General features: G+C 34.3%; 1 protein-coding gene across 3 annotated transcripts in view; it reads right to left on the bottom strand.

Annotated features, from left to right (window-relative positions):
- The window catches only part of GRIK2 (glutamate ionotropic receptor kainate type subunit 2), a 351000-nt gene that overhangs the window by 13863 nt on the left and 313410 nt on the right, over positions 1 to 23727 (bottom strand). Inside the window, exons 14-16 of one of the 3 annotated variants that reach the window (XM_058802833.1) lie at positions 21191 to 21416; positions 1651 to 1901; positions 1326 to 1444 (exon numbers count right to left, since the gene is read on the bottom strand). In XM_058802833.1, the coding sequence (XP_058658816.1) occupies positions 1358 to 1444; positions 1651 to 1901; positions 21191 to 21416 (564 nt within the window). In that variant the 3' untranslated portion in view covers positions 1326 to 1357. Of the gene's footprint in view, positions 1 to 1325; positions 1445 to 1650; positions 1902 to 21190; positions 21417 to 23727 lie in introns of those variants that run through there. The other 2 variants (XM_058802832.1, XM_058802834.1) reach the window with 2 other exon arrangements.

Genomic DNA, 23727 nt, shown 5'->3' with positions numbered 1-23727 from the left:
TCCTCCAGTCATTGTTATCTCTATCCAACACTAATGAGCAAACAAGAGAGAAAAAAAACCCACAAAAGAAAAATTTTAAAAAAATCAAATCAAAGAAACATAAACGAACTCTTTCCCCTCCCCTCACCCCACAAAAATTAAAGAACTTAAAGGAAACAAGTCCTTAATTAGAAAGTTTCTGTTTGCTTCCCCTCATGCTCAACTTTCAACATGCTGCTACTTCACATATGTATTTACACCCTGTAAAATACTGAACTCACGTAACAAAATTATAATAAAAGCAGTCCTATTTTTCTAATTGAGCGTGTGTTAAAAGTCCAGAAAAGCTAAACCAAATTTTACTGATGTTCATATAAGATCCAAATCCATTTTAGGAATGGATAAAAATTATTGATATTTACATGGGTTTCTTAAATAACCAGTATTATTTTTCCTTACAAATTCATTTCAGAAACATAACATTCCAATAGTATGTTAACAGAAGGAATTAGCCTGCAGTATTGTAAAGAAGAGGACTGAAAGGGTCCTTCAACAATAAATGAATGTACCCATGTTCAAACAGTGTTTAGGACCTTGAAACCTCACACTGCCTTAGTGTGTGTTAGAAAAAAATTCTTAACAATACATTTATAACAGGAAACTTGAGTACCAAAAAGTTGCCTCAAAAGAAGCAAAAACAAATAGTAAATTTTCTGAGTAATGACTCAAGTTACAAAAGTTCACTAGCATCATCTGGAAAAATACCAATATAAATATATATTTTGGATTTACTACTGATTGTATTAAATTACATTTCTAAACATAAATTTAAAAATTGTCATAGGTCACAATCTCCTCAAATTAAAAATCAAAAAGACCTAGCAAAATCCAACAGTTTCTCTCAATGTTTAAAATTCAGATTTTGCCATAGCAATAAAATAAAGTATTTTATTTTAGGTTTAGACATGGGCACATACATATAGAAAGATTTATTTAATTATTATGCAAAAAATGATAATTTCAGCTACAAATTTTTCAATATATTATTAGTCTTAGCACATTTACAGTATTCTGGTTGTATAAGTTGCAAGTACACAACAAGTTAACAATAGGATTTTCAATATTGGGTCAGTTTGAAATTACAGGACAACATATCAGTAGTAAACCCACCAAAAAAAGAATCGTGTTGATGTATTCTTTTCCAGATGTTACCAGGACAACTTTGCAAGTATAAACTCCTATAAAGAACATTTCTATAGAGACATTTTTAGACTTTGACTTTGAGCTACAAAGAGTTTGTCTTTTGAAAATCAGAATTATCTGTAGGAGATTAATTTGTTTCCCATTACAGTTTCAGATTTCTTCTTCATCCATAAAATTAACTGCAGTGAACTTCCAGGAGTAAAAAGCTGTCTTTTTTCAGGCTTGAATAAGAGGAGAAATAGTCACTTGTCCTGAAATCTGGCTACAATTAAACACATTGAAGAAAAATTAAAAGCTGTAAATGTAAAACTTTGGAGATTTTGCTGTCATCCTTTGTTATACAAGCACTTTACTACGAGAATAAACAATAACTATGCATCACCTACATTTCACTAAACATCACAAAATGTTCAAACTATTATTTAAATAGACCATAATATAAAATAAACAGGTAATGACAATATTTACCTTTTCCAACTGGGCATTTTTTTTTGATTTATACAAAAACTCCCCAACTGCCACAAAGACAGAAAGCACCAATCCTGCTGCCAGCACGATGAAGATTCCTCCGATATTTTGAACTCCCAAAGCACTGGCCTCTTTACTTTCCTCTTCTGGGCAACCATTGCCTCTCCACCATTTCTCTTTCATCATGTGGAGCTTGCCTTCTTCCTGCAGCTGAAGAATTGCTATAGTGATCTTGTCTCTATATGGAGAACCTGAAAAGAACACAGGGAAGAAATATCACATGGAATATATTACATGAAATGTTTGTTATTCCAAATAAGAATAAATAATAACTCAAGAAAACTATATCTTAACAGCCATAATATTAGTAAAAAAAGCCATTTGCTTCCTGAGACAATCACACTGGTCACATAAATACAGACCTTCTTGCTCACACAAATATATATCCAGAAAACTTGATCCAGCTGGTGTTTCCAGTAAACCATGCCACTTGATGCAACAATTCCTATCACATTTACTCCCATGTTCTCAAACTTCATCATGCCCAAATATTATACTCAGTCAAAGAGTATTCCTCTTTCAATTTTTTCACTTTTTTCCCAATAAGTTTTTAAATGGGCTTCATTAGATTTAGTTTAATATATGTAAATCTACAGGCTGTTGCTTCATAGCTCGCTATCATAAAGCTAATAGAAGTTCTGATATTTAATGAATACTTCATCCTGTCATTTTATTAAATGAGGGAGAAATAATTTATGCTTCAGGACCAACCCACAAAAGTCTTCATTTGATAGATTTTCAGGCACTTAAAACACCTTTCAGAATACACTTACTTATTAACAGTACCAGGTAGCAAGAATTGAGAAGGATAATATTCAGTGTCTTTGGATATCAGGGATGTATAGTCTCATATTTTGATGTATTTCTTTCTCACAATTCATTATTTTAAAATTACATGATAATTTTGTAGATTTTGAACATTTCAATATTTCAAGGGGTAGTTCAAAGGCTGGTGTCATATCTTTGTATGTAACCTGTTCTCTTTTTCTTTACATTGTGCATAGGGGCTTCTCAATGGGCATTTTAAAATGTACATTGATAATTGAATAATGGCAATGAAGAAGGCTTTTATTTTCTGCATGTTGGAGAGTAAATCATGTCAGTTAGAGGAGCTTTCTCTGTTAAGACTTGCGCAGTGTTTAAGTAGAGAACAAAGCCATCATTTTTCTTGTCCTTTGAAAACAGGAACAAAAGACTCTTCATTAAAGTGGTTAAAAAATCTCAGGAAATGAAGAAAAAGAGTAGATGAAAAGGCATGGTATCCCCTCTTTCTGTTCATATCAATGCAATTCTATAATGCATCCCTCCTCTTTTTCTCTCTATCATAATAATGCTACTTACTGGCTATAGACTAGGGTTTCTTTCAGCTGAGTAATAAAATGCATATTCATTAACTTTTTACCTTTGAAAAAAATCCTCTGCATCTGCTAGAGAGATGCTGCCTGTTTAACTATTTAATGCACTGTGATCAGCTTTGAGGAACTGAAGAAATGCATGGATAAGATGCTTTATAGTCTTAAAACTGTTGAAAAATATGTCTACTTTTTTAAAAATTTATCTTATTCTATATTCAATTTTTTTTACATATTTAGAACTTATCATGAGAATAAAGCTTATAACAAAGAGCTGCTGTGCCAGTATAGAACATAGAAAGAACGGCTAATAACAAAATGCAAAATCACCTTTTCCTTTATTCAAGAATAAAAGGTGTGAAGAGCCAATCTCAAAGTATTTAAATTGCAAGGACTTGTGCATTTATCATCTATGCTTAGAAAAGGATGATGTTTTGTGCTAGGAGGTAAACTGTGTTTGCACTGGACTATACAGGAAGCATAGAGAAAGGAAAACAAACTCTCTTCTACTCCCTTGTGCATTCAGGGGCCTGAGTCACATCATTTCAGACCATCCTGATTATGCTGGAGGTCTCAAACCCTACTCTTGACATCTTGCTTCAGTCAGATGGAAGAAGGAAGTGATTAGTCCACAAGAGCCTGGGGAAGTGTAAGTGCATTCTGTAATCTTTTGGGGATATTTTCAACATTACACTGCATATAAATATTTAACAACAACAACTTAAATAACATTAGATTCAGAGAAATAGTCTTGGACTCAGTTTAAGCTGTCTTCTGATCTGACAGGCTGCTTTCTAATTAAACTGATTTGCATTTTGTTTCCACACTCTCTGTTGGTCTAAATATAGTGAGTACCATCTATTCTTCATGTATTATTTATATTTTCTGGGGATCAGATTTTTACACTTACAATTCTAGTCTATTTGAAGAAGTTAAAAAATTAATTAACTGAGGAATTCACAGACAGAAACAATAAAGCATGGGCTAATACAGTCTACAATTAGTTAAGTTTATGAAGGTTGCATTGGAAATACAAGATAACAGTGATTCAGTACAATAGTAATTGTAATACTATTTGTGGTTTGCAAAATTTTGCACAAATAATTCTGGAATGGATTACAGGGCCTTTCTACTGCAATGTTTATATTTGTTTTACCTTATTATCCTGTCTAAGAAGTGATCCTGTCACAAGTCAGGATCGATGCGGGATGACAAGCATTATATATTACTGCTGTTAAATCAAGCATTTAAAAATGTATACCCATGAAAAAGTTAGCATTGAAGGCTGTAGTTCTATTCTAATTCTGAAGGACGTAGAATGTTCTAAATTCATAGGTTTTCGTTTTGTAGCAAATATTAAGTACACCTAATGATCTGATACTTTGAGAAAAGGAATTTTTAATTCTTTTTATACTGACTCAAGTAGCCCTTATGAGAACAAAGGAAGCATATGAACAATATTATTTCCTCTGACCAGATTTTCTCCTAGCTTTTTTTCCCTTACAAACAGGACTGTAAGTCCCAGCAATGGAAAATCCACCCAAAAGCACCTGAAGTGGCTAAAAGTACCACAGACTGATCTGTGGATGACATTGGTATCATAAAAAAGAAAGAAGCAATAAATAGAGAATGTGCTCAAGGCACCCAGATTACACTCTGGATGTAACAGCTGCTTTTCCTGCAGAAATGAAGAATGTTAGCAAGTAAATGCAAAAGATTTCTGACATTTTCAGGTAATTTACTCTATCACTTTCATCACATGACTGAAAGATGACTCAAGCCCTACCATGAGGTGTTGCAAGAAGCACATGTCCTGCTTTTTACATTTTTAAATCTAAAGTGTTTAATATAATTTTATTTAAATCCTCATTAAAGAGAATTTAGTGTTCAAAACAAAACCAAAAAAGCCATAAAAGCAAAATAGAAACTCTAATACTCACAGTCAATATGTGTATATGAATGAATTTTCAAAATACCTACAGTATTGAATATGAAGAATGAAATAATAAAGCATAAGGAAAAGAAAAATAAAAGAAAGAGAAGGAAATAGGAACATGAGGAAATAGAAACTTCACATCTCAACCTTTAATACAAAGAAAAAGCAGCTGAAAAAAACCCCAATCTTACAAGCCTGTGCATGGGGGGAAGACAGGGAGGGAAAAGAGAGTGATTTTTAAAATGCTCTTCCAAAATCAGGGGAAAAAGTCAGTGCATAATCTTCCACTGAGTGAAGAGAAAGGCAAAAGACCAGTATGGAAATATTTGACTTTTTCTCTCCTCTCTTTTGTTGGTTTCTACCTCTTTTGTTTCCCTATCAACTGATTATTTATTACCATGAAAAACTGGGGCTGGACGATCTACAGAATATAATCTATAAATGATCTACTGATCCTTCTCTGGCTCCTGTTTGCAGGAATGAGAATTTCTGCCAGAATAATTTTAAGCCCTTCTGTTATAGATTATAGGGGTGTTTCTTCCTTCCTACACAAGTTCAGCAACCTCAATAGGGGAAGCAATAATTTCTAATTGCAGTTACCTGCTTACAAAAGTTTAAAATAAAAATGAAAATTTGCATAAAACACCTTTTTCTAAAGCATCTCTACAAAACTAACATTCTCCCAGAGTTACTGCAGAAGTTATACATAGACATGTTTTCTGCCCTGAATTCTCAATATGTAAAGATTTATGTACATAATGATATGTTTAAACATAAATTATGAACACATAAGACTTTTATATTGACGCTGCACTGCATACAGATTAGTATTTTGAAATTCTGCTGATCTAACTGGTTTTGAAAAAGCTTCCTACTAGATTTTAACTTAGTAAAATCTCCTGCCTGGTTACTCTTAGTCTGTTTTACTCATTCTATCACATGAAAGCTGTTGGAGCATATTGGGACTTGTAGAACTGATTTTGTCTTTAAGTAAATCAAAAGGAAGAGCAGCATTCTGCTAACTCCTTCAGTAAGAAAATTTTGAGCCAGGAAAGTTTTTGTTCCATTGAGCCAGGGGCACTTTACCAAAAGGAATGACTATGAACTGCCTAGTGCTTTTAAATATGCCCACAGGATATTCTTACATGTTACTTTTGATTTTCTAGATAGGAAAAATACATTCTGAATACAAAGTGATAGCACCTTTTATTTCTGTTTTTTCTTTTGTTATTAGTAGTGCCAAGACAGTTCTATTTACCTTGCAACATTATTTCTATTCTGTGTGCTTGGCCTAATCAAAAGACAAAGGTTGTTAGGAATACACCATCATATTCAGAACGTAGGTAAAAAATTAATATAATTAGGACTTCTTTCAGTAGAATAGGAGAGTTATGTCTTATTTGTTTTGAGTTTGTTTTTCAGCGTGAACCCATTCCTATTGTGATTATGCCACCTTGATCTATCTATCCTAAAGATGGTCTGTGTGTAAATCACAATCTCACTCCAGTTAAGCATGTCTGAAATTTCCATAAGAATGCTGATTAACTTCATTTATACTACTGGGAATGGGTGAATCATTAAAATTTTAGCTTAGCAACATCTCTCTTATCCAATCACTTAGCCCTACCAAGAACCACAGTCTAAATGTTGTGCCACCAAACTGTTTGTGTGCTTGGTCATATCATACTTGGAAGTTTTGGGGTTTGTATTGCTCTGTTATCCCCCATCATCTGTTACTATGGCAAAGGTTTCCTTTTACTTTTACAGGACAAAATTCAGCCCAGTCCTTTGGAACAGACAATCCTTCCTAGGAGACAGCTGGCCACACACTGTGTGGAGTTCAGTTTCTCACAAGTGTCATGCATACTGCAGTGATAGGCAGGACAGAAACAACATGGAAAGTTTACACCTAACTGTGGAGTAGATGTTCAGATTATGAAGAACCATGGAAAACTATTTCCTACAGTCTCATATATCACAGGGACTGAAAAACCTTTCAGGAATCTAGAGTATAGTCAGCACTCAGTAATAAGGACTGACAGTCACAGTTATTACATGCTGTAGGAAAGTATTGGTGGTGGCTACAGGACAAGCCCTTATTTTAACACAGAGAAATGTTTTTGTTTTGAAATTTACAACTACCTCAGCTCCCTAATCTTCTTTACCTTCTCTAAGCAGGATGGGGAGGAAGCAACAGAAAGAAGGGTCAATGTATCTTGGTTCATTCTTCCTATCGGTGGGTTCTAAAAAATCCAAGAAATATATGAACAAAGAAAATTAAATCTATCAGTTCCCAGTCCCTGGCTCCATTTTCAAAATCAACTTTTTGATGAAAAAAACATCAGTGTTTGTAGATTCTTATTTTTAACCCAGATACCTACATTAGGATTATAATATTTTAATACTAGGCATGCAGTAAACAGAAAATATTCACTAAGTGCAGCTAATATAATGAAAAATCCTCAGTAGATGTTTACTGTCTAACTAGATTTTAGCAGTCTAAATTACCCCATATCTAAATTAAAACTGCAAACATTCAAGACAAAATTCAGACCAAACCTGCTCATTATACCATTACATATATATATACATATATATATGCATCTGTACATGTACATATACACACACACACACACACATATATATGTATTCATCTTTGAGGTACCTGTGTGGCTTGGAAAAGACAAGTTTCTGGTAAATCAGGGAACACTTAAAATCACTATTTTATGTTAAATGTAATCAAAATACTTTCTCAGGTGGTGTGTTCTTTAATTGTTTTCGCTTCTTCCCACTCATAACCAATTCCCAGCTGAGGCTAATTTCAGGTAATTTCTTTATGGAACCATTGTTTTAAAGTTTATGTAGGTATATAAGGCTGAAATGTAACCAAGAGGGATGATGGAGCTGAGATTTATTACGTATTAATTTCCCAGACATAAATATGCAAAATATATCAAAGTTAGATGAATATTTGAGAGCTGGAAGTACAGTAGCCATTAAGTGATTCTCATGTTCATAAGTACTTATTGCTTTAGGACAGGGAAAAGAACATACTTAAAAATATTAATTTGCAACTAGATTAAAACATATCTATCCTTCACAGTGTGTATATTATAAAACAAAACAAAAAAGGATAATGGCTGCCTATAATGAATAATTCAAATAAGACATGAAAATAACAGCCTGAATACTAAATACACAGTTTCTTTTTGTAGTATCAAGATAACCTGAACAAAATCAAGATGTTTATGGATTGTTTTTACTGTTTTAAATGCTCAGAACATTGTTAAATTATTTTATTAGCCTTCTACCTATATCTTTTATTTTTCTGACACAGGTTAAGTTTTTTTCAACGACTCCTCAAACTATCATAAACTGCTCTAAAGCACATCTCTAAGATTAAATAAATGAGTGATAGTAACATTTTTCATAAACTCTTCATGCCTTTTAACATCACAGAAAATTTGAAAATATAATTATCATAATACACTATTATCTCTTTAGCCCTGCTGGATTGCACAGGTGCAGAATGGGAAGACATCTTTGTTGAAACCTCTAGTGAGAAAATCAATGATATTTTTTGCCACAGATAATAGTATTTGATATTTGTACAGTGCTCTCTTTTTTCAATTCACCTTTCAAATCTGTGACACTCACATATAAATGGTTTGCAAATACAGCCTCCTTTGAAAGAAATATTTGTCTAGCACTACCCAACAATAAACAGATGAATTAACAAAGCCTAAAGAAATTCTACATATGTTTCTGGTATATGTAAAGATTTTGGTCAGACAGATAATATTATGCTGAAAGACAAATGTAAGGTCATAACAAAACTGTCCCAGCTGAAAACTCATTTCACACTCTTGCAAGACGCCCCAATACTTTGGTGAGCTATAAGTGAAATTCTCTAAACAATATCTTGCTATTAATGGTTTCATCATGGGTATGAACAGAGGTGTAAAGTGGCCTTGGGTTCATCTCACTACAAACCATGGAAATACCATGTGCTGGGATGCTATCCACCAGTTTTTTCTAATTAAGGGCAATGTATCAGGCCAGTGAAATTTTAAATTTGTAGATGAGTCTTTGTCAATCCAATCTGTAGACTCATGGAATCATAGAATCATTAATTTTGGAAAAGTCCTCCAAGATCATCAAGTCCAAATTTTTACCAACCACCACCTTGTCAACTAAACCATGGCATAAAGTGCAACATCCCGTTGTCCTGTGAACACTTTGAGGGTGATTCCACGACTTCCCTGGGCACCCCATTCCAGAAGAGAATCCCTGCCACCACTTCCAGAGGAGAAATTCTTCCTCATGTCCAACCTGAACCTCTCTTGGGCCAGCTTGAGGCCATTTCCCCTTGTCCTGTTGCTAGTTGCCTGGGAGAAAAGACCAACCTTCTTGAGGGTCTCCCCTAAGCCTCATTTTCTACAGGCTGAACAACCCCAACCCCAGCTCCCTCAGCTGCTTCTCATATGACTTAGTCCTAGACCATTTACACAACATATGGGAATACCACGCATTATGTCCTAGGCACAATAACTTCAACATGAAGTTTTCATAATGTGTTTGCTTTGGTTGTATGTGTTTGGTAAGCTCCTCCTAGAAACCTCTTCTCTAGTGCAGAGCTGGCTCACAAACACTACAGGATGTTAAGTGTTTTGGCAATTCCTTGTTGATATAAAGCTCAGTCTCAGCATGCCTCCCAGACAGTGCTTCAATATGCTCATAATCCTGAGGCAACTATAAAAAACAGTTTTTTCATCAAATATGTTAGTTATACATTCTTACATTTCCAAAATAATAAATTAACTGCTCAGGCAGTTGAAATTCTCAAATTAGTTTCAATACATGGCTTGACCTGCATAAAAATAAATAATTTGCTCCTTTATTTTTCATTATGTTCAACTAATGAAGACAAATGTATTAATTTGTTTTAGTTATAGGAGAACTGAAGCTCAGCACTTTTATGCATGCATAAGTGATGAATATTACAGTTCATATTGTATGAAGGATTACAGACTAAGTGCAGGCAAGCATAAGAAAAAGGTATTCTGTCTTGGTACATGGTTTCCTATTTATTTCTACAGAGACAGATTTGTTTATGTGCCTCATCTCTAAGGACCAGTAAAAATTTCTCATGTTAGGTAATGTATACGGTCTGATGGTAACAAGTAGCTTCAAAAGATCTGGGGTGTCTTAACCATAAAAAGAAATTATTGCCTAGAATTATTATTACTATTATTATTATTAATAATAGTATTATTACTGCTACTTTAGATCTTGAAAACTGTAGGAAATGGGAAGATGTTTACATGTCCTCTATTTATATTCAAAGCAAATTTTTTTTGACTAAGGGTATATGTATACATATACATAAGAAAATATGCACAGTTTTTAAGTAGAGTTCTGGACTATGAAATGGAAACTTTTCTCCAGGACCAGTTCTTTACAACACCTAACAAAGGTGGCTCAGATGTCCTGTGTCCCCCACAGTATCAGCAGGAAATACCTACAGATTCTGAAATCACAACAAAGATTAAATCGACAGCCAATGTTGAATGAGTTTCATACTTTTCAGAGGAAATCTGGGAATACATTTGCAAAAATGAAAATTTTAAACTTCCAAATTGTTCACTATTTTCAGATATGTAGAATTTTGTTTCAGTTACATCAACCAAGTATATTATTAACAATTTCAGGGACTAAATTGATATATAATTTATCTGTTATTCCTTTCAGTTTTGAAACTGCTTTTTGAAAGGTTTCTGTATCATTCATATCTGTGGCTATGCTGGTTATTCATAAATATATATAATTATAGATGCGTAAAAAGTATAGTCCTTCTGTTACCCACGAGTGTCAGACACAACAGAGTTACTGGAAGAGTAGAAGAAAATCTCACTAGCTGTCTCTCTCTGGAGCCTAGGGTGTTCTTTTTCTTTTATTTCTTTAAACAAGGCAGCATAGAACTCTGATTTCAGAATGTTGTTAATGTTTAAGAGAAGCTACAAAAAACATTTAAGGAAAGAAAAACCTTGCAGGTGTCCCTTGGGAAAAAAAAATCTTAAATTAATTCTGCGTTGATCACTGCCAAATGTATGCATTAATTGAAATAAATGTGCCAGTAATGCTCAGTGCCAGTCATTGTGCTCACTGGCATTGTTTTCTACTCTTGTCTGAGATTTGAGGAAAGTTTTCAAAACGCTTCTTCAAAATATGTCACCTTTTAAATTTGGTGGAGGTGTGAAAAGAGAATTATGTCAGGATACAGAAAGCAGCCTCAGCTACAATAAGGACTTAACTTCAAAGAGTAAGGAATATTTATAAACTCCAAACAGTTACTTTTGAAAGGATCCATGGGATCCTTTTTTTATTTAAATGTTTTTAATATTAGCCAGTATTATAATTTCTTGTGGCCCTCTTGCTACCATAATGTTCTTTGATTCTTAGCCTAGACCTCCAGGAGAAAAAAAACTAAGATAAAAAAGAAGCACCAATGTGAAGGGGATGATACTCAAGTTCTGCAAAATTTGAGACAGAATGAATGGAAGGTATTGGGAAAATAACAATTTTAAACATATGGAAAAATCACTTAGACACCTCCCCTCTGCACTGCATCCACTCACATCTGTTAAATTACAACTGTTTTGTTTCTCCTACTGAGAGATAAATTAGACGTTTTGAAACTACCAGAAAGCAGGGAAGTTTCTCAGGATTGCCTTCAGACTTGGCCTAACAGCTGACCATGCAGAAATCCCATTTTCTCTTCCACATCCCTGTTTGCCTACTATCGCTGCTTTCTTCATACAATGAATACTTTCAGCCTCATCAGCAGCTATGTGGACAAATGTAAAGCAAAATATTTTCATGAAAAAAAAGATGAACATTATTCTGCTGGTTTAGTTCACTAAAGCAGCTCAAATATCGGTCAGCATTTGCAAAGTGCAGCAGCCCTATAGCAGTTTGACATGACTGAAACTTCAGCCTTACTTTTGTATTCACATAGGTTAGAGATAGAACTGTTATGCCTGGGGAGCTTGGTTTTGTTTGGTTGATTGGTTGGTTATTTTTTTGTTGTTTTTTTCTTGTTAGTTTTTTTTTTTTTTTTTTTTTTAATTTAATAAATGATCTGGTTCACAAAATCTTTAAATCCTTGCTATCCCTGTTGTTTCTAATAGAAGTATATTAAAGCTAGAGGGACAGGTTGAAAATGTGCAGGAATGTTTGTGCAACTGTGCTGGAACAAAGAAAAGCACCACAGAATGGAAGCAGTAGGCATGTAAAAGTTTCTTGTCAAACTTCTCTAGGTAAAAACGTCTTTCCTTCAAATCTGCCCTCAAAAAGCAGCTGGAAAAGCAACAAAGAACTTCATCATCTTAGTAAGAAGAAAGCACTTTCTCAGAACTGAACATTGTAAGAATTGAAGTAACGTAATTGGTCTGATTATGTACATTAAAACATACTGGGAATACTGAAGTAAACTGAAAACATTCAGTGATTAAAACCTAACACTCCAGCCCAATCCTTTTGGTGTATCTAGCAACCTTCTCTAACTGTAAAAGCAAACAGAAAGAAAATGAGGGGAAAAGAAAGGACAAGGGAAAAAGGAAAAATTAAAAAAAAAAAAGAAAAATAAATGAACTGTATAAAAAATAGTAACAAAGGAATAGAACAGAACAGAAAATTTAAGTTTAAAGGGACCTACAACAATCATTTTGTCCAACAGACTGGCCAATCCAGGGATGACCAAGTAAAAGCACATTGGTAAAATCATTGTCCAAATGTCTCAAACATTGATAGGCTTGGAGTTTCACCTCTCCAGAAAGTACATTTCAGTGTTTGACCCCTCTCTGGATAAAGAAATTCTTCCTAATATCCAGTCTAGAACTCTCCTGGTGCAGCCTTAAACCATTCCCACACATCCTTTTCATATATGTTATTGCAAATAGCAAAGCTCTGGTCTTTTAAAAGATGAACAAAACATAGGGGACATCATCCTACACATCTATAGGATGATGAAATGCTAGTCATGCATTTACAGAGCATTTACTCTTATTTTACCCACTTTTTACTTTGCAGGCAAGCCCCAGAAATAATCTAATTTTTAGACATTTACAAAAAGAAAAAAACCACCAAAAAGAAACCCAGGCTGAAAAATCCATCTGGAATAATAAATGCAGCAGGGAGGAGGCTGGCTAAACTCTAAGGGGAGAGTTAAGACTATTCTTTTCACTTGCTGTTGCATATTTAGGAAATGAATAATTTATTTGTTTGTATTTTTAATATATTAAGCTATAGTATTTGAAATTAAAAACATCTATTAAAAGATCTGTCTTGAGTAATTCATATGCCCCACTGTGCATGATTTATAACTTTCTACATTTGGAAACATGCCCTTAAAAAAGACAGTAGTGAAATATTTTGCAAAATACCAGCATTAAGAACATGGTCAGGTCCGCTAAAAAAGTTCATATTATAATATAAAGACTTTTACTGTGAATACTTCTTGTAGGTCACTCCCTGGGGACAGAACAGGTGATATAAATCAGCTGATTCTATACATAGTTACAGGATTCAGCATGAGAATTAACTGTCATACATTCACTGATTAAACAATTTATTTGTTTAAATTATCTTTGAATCCAGCAGCCTACCACTGAGGTAGGAAGAATGCTATTTTATTTAATTTATTAATGGCTTAGATAAATATAAATAATTAATGAAGGCATATTCCTAGAGAAGCTATCAAGTAGCAGATCATAAATTATTGTCTGAATTACTTTTTTTCTGCAGTGGAATCTTTAATTTAAGTGAATGAAGTGTGAAATATTCTTTCTAGATTCTGTGACTGATGAAATTATATGAATCTTACTGTCTTCAAAATTCACATACTCCAAACAGCATTTTAATTAAATGCTACATAGTTGACTGAAATTTGAAAAAATTACAAAAGAAAGGAAACTAACCCCACTCTTGGTTCTGATTTTACAAAAATAAAATTCTAAAATGTTAAGATTGGTTACATTATGCAAAAATATATAAAGAAACGCAAGTGATGTGCATATTACATTAGTTGGCCAAAGAGATTTTTTGGAATTCATATGTAAGTGGGCACAATTTTGAAAATCTCTTAGAACAATGTACTGTGAAAAATATGGCTTTTTGTGTGAGAGGTAAAAATTTCTGTTAAAAATCTGTTTTATTTGATATTTCATTTGAATTTACAGAAAAGAAAACTGCTGAAAAAGGCACCTGTGAGTCAACAGAACTTAGAAGTTTTGTTTCATGCCTTGAACTTAAGTGACTGTGCTGATGTCTGGGGCACAGCCAATGCATTTCTGCTGGAATGCTGTTGATTTTACTCACACATCTTTCTTTTTGACATGTGAGGTATAACTTTCTTGCATCACAGTATTTGCCACCTTTCTATTGTGAATTTATAAACATCCCTTATGCAGATCTATCTTATGCATTTATATAAATTAATTTTCATCACTGTATCTGTGTTACCATTGCAAGTTATTGTAACTTTGTATAATGGGTATTTATATAAGACTTGAAATTAAATGATGGAAATGTTGACCCCAAAATACATCACTTTACATCATTCCTATCCTGAGAGATGTATTTTGTGCCCATGCACAGTGAAGAGTCTCTATATAGCCAGAGGAGTGCAATTTTTGGGGTTTTTTCAAATAATGTTTGAGTTAACCATTGGCTTTCAAAGATCTAAATGTTAAACCCTTTCCAGTATTTCTCAGGGTATCTTGATAGTCCATCAATATGGAAGTGCCAGGGACACAAAGTGTAATATGCTCTGGAAGAGTCATAGTTTGATCCACTTGACCACAGCTAGCAAAGAGTGAGTCAAAAAACCTTGCAAAAGTGAAGAGAATCATGTAATATATTCAAAGATTCTTCTCCTTATATTTTGCAAGTTAGGCATTATTGATATTAATAGCAGAATTTGATTGTATTAACTGCAAAGGAATAAAGGATAAAGAAATGGGTATTTCACCTTTATCTCAATTTATTTTTTTGCCTCACAATTATCAGGTGTTTTAGGAACATCACTGCTACACCACTAAAGCCCCCTCTTAATCTAAATATGCAATTTTCTGCAGCTCAGCAACAGAGAAACATTAGAGAAATGACTAGCTCTAATTTCTTCTATGCACCATAGCTATACACTATTTTCCATTTCTCAAGAGCTAGAAGAAATTTATGCAATTTTCAAGATTACTTACACACACCATTTGTCATTTTCAAAATGTCAAAGGCATTACTTTGCATACATCTCCACACACACAGAGTTCATCTGGCATGTACCGACAGGATACTCCTCATCTGCCACGTAAAGGCAGATCATCTGAAAGGTGCATGCTCAGTAGAGCTATTCATGTGGAATCAGTCCCAAATATTCACTTGTCAGCCATCTATGTGCTCCAGGTTCAACACTGAAGCAAATGGCAATTCAGAAGAAAATCTGCCCAAGCCAGATGGGAAATAGCTGCTGTCAAACATGCTGAAGAGAGAGGAATTTAGAAAAGAAATAAGAACCTGAAACACCATCCAGAGAGATGAAGTATGATTTTTCCAAAAGATTATTTCAACTATGTTTCTTCCAATTGGAAAGTAGAAAACTGAAAGGAAAAAAAATTTAAAAAACCAAAAAAACAAAAAAACCCAAAAAAACCAAAAAAAACCAAAAAAACCAATAAAAACAAAAACAACCCCCCCCCCCCAAAGAATACCCAAGAAATGGAGAAAGTAGCTTCACAGAGCATTAAGGCTTTAACATAAAGTGTATAAAAGCTACATTTCTAATCTTCCATGTGGTTCGCATTAGCAAATAAGTTAATAAATATTCATTGTAACATAGCAATTGTCACTTAATATTACAGCATGTTTTACAGCAGGTTGACCATAGGTAATTAACAGTGTTTCAGTAGGACATAAAAAGTAGATTGCTGGATAGTCCAGATTTTCTTGAAATTAATGCTACAATATCTATTTGATATGATGACCATAAGCATTTGGATGTATTGTAAACATTTAGGAGCTGATTGTATTTGTAAATTTAGACCCAACTGGGCTATATTCAAAAACAACCCAAATTTTAAACAAGCATGATGATGAAATGGGAAATTGAAACCACTTCAAATGGTAATAAACACTTCAGTTTATCTGTAATGGAAAGCATAAGTTGCCCTGCATACCCAAAGGGTTTGTTCTCCCTCCCTCCTCCTCTCCCATTCCCACTTTATTAATTGTCTTTTTGTGTCTTTTCACTCTCTTTCTTCTTCCCTCCTTCCCACCCCTCATTCCTCCCTTGAACATCAATATTGGATGATGAGGTGAATGCCCCTACAAAGACAAATTCCATCCACTAAAAGACACTCAAGTGCATTTCTAATTGATAACTGTGGGAAATATCTATATATACTATTATAATATGATAGAAATTAGAAAGCAACTATACACCGTGTCGACAATGATATGCAAATCATTTTCCTTATAATTCACTGATGAAGAACACACACCTGGCAAAATAGTGCTTCCTGATAAAAAATGCCAGAATAAAACAAATAAAAACCCCTTGCATGTGGATCTTCAAACTGGAAGATTTAAAAAAATTCAAACAAAGGTTCTCTAGTGGAGCAACTATTTTACTCTTGGTTACAAAGCTATGAACAATGTTGCAAAGATAGACAACAAAATAAACAAAACCATTACAAGGTTGTCCCTTATCTGCTCCGAAGTATCAGTTGCTGTAAGGCATCTCATCCCAGGTCTGTTGTTCCCTTTTCCTTATAAATGAAGGGGGTTTTTACTCTAGCATCAGATGGTGCATACAAAACTTTAATTTAAAAACTTACATCATGAGAATCAGGCATTGTATGCATAATTTACCAAATTCTCCCTAGCTCATATTTCACTCTCCCTAGTTTATATTTCACTACCCCGAACATACCATACAGAATTCTGCTTTACACCGACTTCAAGTATCACTGTATCTTGTTGATTTTAAAGATGTGTGCTGATTCTGACAATCCCATTTTGTGCCAAAAGTACATTCTTTTCAACTTCCTTCCTCAAAGTTATGTTTTTGCAATCTAAACTTTCTTTACTTCACTAATGCTTTTAGAGGAATTAAAATAATCATGTAAACTCATAATTTGCTTCTCCAGGTTTTTTTGGGAAGGAATTGATACCCATGTACTTCCTGATCCACAGTTTTTTGGGGTTTTTTTCTCCTAATCTTGTGCAACTTTCTTTCTCTAAGTTGAAAATATTAACATCGTGAGCAAAAAACCTTTACTGCAGTACTCTAAATTGGTGCTATATTTTCTTGGCTGCATTTTCCAAGTGATTATCTTGTCATAAACTGATAGAATACTTTTCTGTTTGGAAAGCTTTTAGATCTTTTTCTTGTAGGTGCTTAAACTCAAACAAATTATTTTTTCACTAATTATTATTCAGTTGTCTTCAAAATAATCAAGATATGTTGCACCTACTTCATTTGGTGCTGCTCTCCAAAAGTAACCGTATCCTTTCTACTGCAGTCAACATAAGATTTGTAACAAATGATTCCTGCAAATTTAACCTTATGTGCAAAGACATCTGCAATTTCAAGCAGAAGTTCTTGGTGATAAATTGTAGTTTTTGCAAGTTTTGCAGATGACATATATGTCTTCCCAGCACCATGCCTGTAACACCACATGGAGTTTAAAAAGGACAAGTGCTGGATTCTGCACCTGGGATGGGGCAACCCTGGTTGTCTGTGGAGACTAGGGAAAAAGAGTCTGGAGAGTAGCACTGTGGAAAGGGACCTGGGAGTCCTGGTTGATGGCAAGTGGAACATGAGCCAGCAGTGTCCTGGCAGCCAGGAGGGCCAGTGGTGTCCTGGGGGACATCAGGCTCAGCATCAGAGCTGGGCATGGGAGGGGGTTGTCCTGCTCTGCTCTGCTCTGCTCTGCTCTGCTCTGCACTGGGGCGGCCTCGCCTCGAGTGCTGGGGGCAGTTTTGGCACTACAATATAAGACATTAAACCATTAGAGAGCATCCAAATGAGGGCCGCCAAGGTGGTGAAGAGTCTGGAGGAGAAACTTTATGAGGAGCAGCTGAGATCACTTGGTCTGTCCAGCCTGGAGGAGATGAAGGGGAGATCCCATCGCAGTTACAGCTTCCTCATGAGGAGAAGAGATAAGGCAGGTGCAGATCTCTTGACTATGGTGACCAGTGACAAGACTAGAAACAGCATGAAGCTGAATCAGGGGCACTTAGGTTTGAAATCAGGAAATGGCTATTTATCCAGAAGGTGGTTGGGCACTGGAACAGGCTCCCCAAGGAAGTGGCCACAGCAGCTGTCCTGTCTTAGTTCAAGTGTTTGGACAATGCTCTCAGGCACGTGGTGTGATTTTTAGTGTCCTGTTCAGGGTCATGAGTTGGACTCAATGATCCTGATGGGTCCCTTTCAACACAGCATATTTTGTGATTCTATGATTCTATGCTTCTATAAATGCAAGTAGCTCTGTATTGTTCTTGTAGACATGTTGCCTCCCAAACAGGCAAAAGCAGTAGCGTATACTTTGTATGTGAAACCATTACACTGCTTTTTTCCAAGCATTTGACAAGTTACTTGTAGGATTATTAACTCTAAAAAGATATTACTCAGTTCCATGTCTATAAACTCCTTTCATAGTCATTAAATAATGACGTAATCTACTTCTATAGATATAACCAAGTCATTAGTTCTTTTAAAATCTCTAGAATTATTTTTCCCTGTAGAAATGAGATTAGCTATAATGCATGAGAATATTTTGCATTATCCACTGCTCTGTAATACTTTTTAGCTCAAATAAAGCAAAATATTTAACAAAACTATTCTGACAGACATCATGGAAATGCTTCTTCATAAGGATTCCTTTCAAATGTATGTGCAAACTATGCATCATTCTAGCAGAGGCTGCACAATCCTTTTCTTCTGAGACTGTGCACCTAATACACAGGATATAAACCCATTATAAATGTCAGCTGTCTCAACAGCATTTCATAGATACTGCTGAAATATTGGATTAATCTCATTCTTAGCTGTTTTGGGAAAGCCCCAGATGCTGTTTTTTTCTACCTTCATTTCTTTTGTGAAAAATTTTACTTTACATCCTATTTTACATTTTGTTCTATTTCCCCTTATGAAACTGTCATCTTTTTTTCAGATCTTTCTTTAACTGCTTTTGTTAAGTTCAAGACCGTTTTTAACTCTTATTTTACCTCCTTTGGTGATTGTTGATTCCTACAGGTATGTCCTCTATTTGTTTCATCTTGATTCAAGACAACTGTCCGCTCACATACCCCCTTGTACAACACTATTTTGTCTCTTGACACAGATAATTTTTTGTTACTTGGAATCTTGTGGATGAATAAGAGCTGAATAATGTCTCTGATGTGACTCAAAATTAGTAAAGAAATAGTGCCTTCTGTCCCCATATAAAGTAGGGAACAAAGACCTACAGAAAGTTTACTCAACTGCCTTGGCCCTTTACATTTAGTATTTCTTCCCCTAAACCTAAACTCCAGAATTCTGATCCTGAATTTATCATTGTTTTAAAGATGTTTTCTCTGGTGTTTATGATGCTTCTCTGACATACACATAAACAGAACAATTTTTAGAGGGTTTTGGTCTCTCTGATTTCTATCAGTTTGACATTTCAATGTTCTCTTAAGTTTCTGGGGCGTGCCTCAGATGCTTCACAAGTTTGCATGCAGCTTATATAAAGATTATAAAATATCCCTAAGATTTGATTTTTTTCATACTAAACCTAAATGAAATGTGGGCTTTATACTCAAAATAACACAAAGGTTTATAAATAAGAAAATATAAGATGCCAAAAAGACCAGCAGGTCGGAAGTTCAGTCAATTCTGTCATTTGCACATCTATAGAATATATTCAGCAACACAAGAGCCACAATAGAACGGGGTGGAAAAATTGGTATGAATCAAAACTATATTCCTAACAACAAACTTCAAAGGCATAGTGAACAGAATCATAACTTCTTCAGCAGGTGTCCGTTACATAGAAAATTACTGAAATAGTGAAAATTTCAGATTGAAGCAGCAGTACATATATCCAATATATAGGCAAATCTGTGTTTGATAATACTAGGTACTTCTTTATCCAAGATATTCCAGTAAACTTTTTTTCTTAAAATTCCTTTCCATGTGCTTTAATTATAGTACTGGACACAACTTTCCCAGTGCAATGATATAACATATGTTATTAACACAGATAAAAACAGTACCAAATTTAAGACCTGTCTGAAAAAAAATAAAAATATATCCACATCAATAAAAAAAGATAAATTCTTGTTTAAAATGATGTTGAAATAAATACTTACCTGATTAATAAGTCAATAGAACCACCTTATAATATTAAGTGGAATTATTGTGCGGTACTCACAGTCTCTGTGTGACACCATTTTTATTCCCATCTATCCTGAAATTTAATGCTGGATCTTCACCTCATGTCCTTAAAAAAAATCACTGCACCCAGTTCTTGCTGAAGCCCCTTCTGTGGATTCTAGGAGCCAGGCTACAACCAAACTAATACCTGTAGTTGGCTTTTAATCTAACAACTAAAGTTTTGTATATAGTAAAAAGCAGCTGACCTGGAAAATACTTAAAGGATTAGAATTTCCAAGCCAATATGCAAACCCATATTCCACAAGGGTAAATCAATATTTGCTTTGTCTGCAGCATAGTATGGAATCTTTTCCTCCTCTTTTAGCAATCTCAGCAATTAGCCCTCTTTAAAAGACTCAGCTCCCCTTGCTCATGCATGCCTTCCACTTCTAGGACTTCATTCTCTAAACACAGAGATCAAAATATTTAAAACTTTTTTTTTTAATAAAATAAAGTACTGAACAGTACTGTTGTTATTGTTGAATATATGGAAGGCGCCATGTAAGACAAATTTATCATATGAAAATATATATCTATTTATAAAATAATAACAGTTTTCTTTTTGGAAAATACAATAAAGTCCATAAAATTTAACAAAATATTTATTGTGCCTGGTTGGAAAAAGAAAATAAAAGTAAATGCTGACAATGTAGAGAAAGGAACAGTGTATGGGATATTTCCCATACTGGTGCAGGAACTAAGATTAATGACACCTACCCATGGGAGTTCCAACGCCATAACCTTTGGAGTCTATCAGGCCTCCAATCTGTGTTAGGTTACAGTTCCTCTGTGTGACAAACTCAATGGTTGTGGACTCCATTAGAAATGCGTAATCAGAGGTAAGCACGCGTTGGATTCCTTCTTCGTTACTTTTGACAAGTACTGACTGCCTCCTGCTGCTCATGAAGGCCCACATCTTGTCATAAGTGGAGATTTTGGATTTCTGAAAGACAAATATTAAATGCAATATGACTAAGAATAATGTGCCTCTATGAGTGAAAGCAAACTCTCAATTTACACATTGCTCTCCTCTCGGATTTTACTGCGTCAGGTTTTACCAAGGCAATTTTCTAAGGATATCTGTGTCTTTCATCTCATTTGTACTTCTCATCTTCTCCATTTAAAAATAAACATCTGGACAGTCCAGTTTGTCTGGACAGTCCAGACTGTTCAATGTGAAATATCTGTTGTTGATCAGTTTTTATTGTTTATATGCTTTTATGCAGAAGGAAGGCCTACAAGTACTTTAGGTCAGCGGAAAACTATTAAGCATTTCACTCTAGAAAAGATAATAAACTATGTTGTTAAGTTTTGTAGGAGAATCTGTGGATTCTGGCAGAAGTGAAATTTTACTCTTATTTCAATCACTCAGTTGAACAGTTCTGAAAACCTCATGCATAGCGTGGCAATCTGAAATAATGAAAGCGCTCACAGATGACAGTGTATGGAGAAAAAAGTTGAGAAGGAGAGGACAGATAACATTTTACCTACCATACATGACAAAAATATTTGGAGAAAAATTTTAGGTGAGAGGTAATATCACTCTCAGGTCATAATAAGGCTAACTTGCCTTACAGAAATGGATAACTGGAAGTCCTAAAAATTTATATGTGTTTTGTGATTCAATATTTTCAGAATACAAAGAACTGTTGTGGTAGGAAAGGAGTCAGTAATTTGGGACAAAGGCGTCAGTAGTTTGGAAGAAGTTGATGCTGTGTAACTACAGAGGAGTTGCTTCCTTTATTTCACCTGAGTTGTTTTAAAAAGAAGGTAATTACCTTCTCTCATTTTTGTAAAACACAGTCCTTAAGAGATCATAATGACTGGATAAACTTAACTTATTAGACATACTGAACCTTTTACACCACATTTGTCTCATCTGTTTAATAACACTGCAAACTCAAGATGTATCAGAAAATGTTCTGTAATGCTAAATTTTGCCTTGTAAATAAAATGTAGAAATATCACATAAATGGTAGCATAATCAGACTTTTAAAAGTGTCTTTCATCTTTTGATGTCACCCTTAAACATATTTCTGCCATCAGATCTGGAAGAAATACTAAACAAAGATTGACACTGCAAACATGTCTGAAGTTCAGATGACTGACAGCCAGAAATTCTGACCCAAAAGAGAATGTATGTGTATGCAGTGTATGTGGAATGAAAAAGAACATTTATTTAGAAAAAAGAGGTTGCTATGTCCCCCTTCTGAAATACAATCCAAGAGCTCTTTCACTACATCTGGGGACTTGAGAAATCAAGCATTTGAGCTGAGTCTAGTGTCAATGCTAACAAAACTGAAGACTTTAGGGGCTCTGGATTTTGCATATAGGGTCTCTCCTCATAGTTTTTTTTTTTTTGTTTTGTTTTGTTTTCAATCAAATAACTCTTGCAAGCATTTAATATTTCATTGTAGCATAATATACTTCAAGAAATGAATATCAGCTCTGTAGAAATCTAAGTTAATGTATAATGGAGACAGGGTGGAAATAAATGTTTTTCAATATTTGCAAAATTTTACCAAGAACTCTTATTTAATTATTTTATCATATAGTCTGTACCCTAGTAAATTTTTTAGCAACAATAAGTAATCTCAGAAATATAAAACAGTGGCAGAGAAAAAAATTCTAGCAAATGGCTAGATGCACATTGCTGACACATGGTGGGGGGAGCAAGGAAAAGGCAAAAGAGATACAACAAGAAAAAAAATAGAAGGAACTGTTACTATTACATACGTAATACATATGTATTTTTCTATTTTTATCGAGAAAAAAATAAACTCAAGGATGAAAAAATATTAGCAAGGGGAATGGTTGCTTTCTACTCAATCATTAGAACGTGAAAAAAAATACAATATCCTTTAAAGGACAGAGTGTTCGTATTATGATGACTGATTTAATCAGCTAGGATGAAGAGCTGTTACTGTTGAAAAGAAAAGGAAAAAAGTCATCAACAAAATCAGAGAAAGCTCCTGCACAGGACAGCTCATTTACCGAAATAATTAAAATGAAATGAAAACATTAAAACAGTCTACATATGATTAATGAAGAAGAGAACACAAAAGCTAGAATACTGGTGCACAGGGCTCACCACCGTAAAGTTGACAAGGATGACAGAAAGTGCACAAAAAGTGAATGCTTTTGCACTACTTTCTTCCACCTCTACAAGCTGAAATTATGCCAGGGAATAGGGCCATTCTAATTTTGAACCCTATGTTTGCTTTTTTTTAATGTACAAGAGATTTATTTTTTTT

This window comes from Ammospiza caudacuta, chromosome 3, assembly GCF_027887145.1.
Source record: "Ammospiza caudacuta isolate bAmmCau1 chromosome 3, bAmmCau1.pri, whole genome shotgun sequence".
NCBI classification, from domain to species: domain Eukaryota; kingdom Metazoa; phylum Chordata; class Aves; order Passeriformes; family Passerellidae; genus Ammospiza; species Ammospiza caudacuta.
Note: the sequence above shows the minus strand (reverse complement) of the source record. Positions and strands in the feature narration are given on the sequence as shown.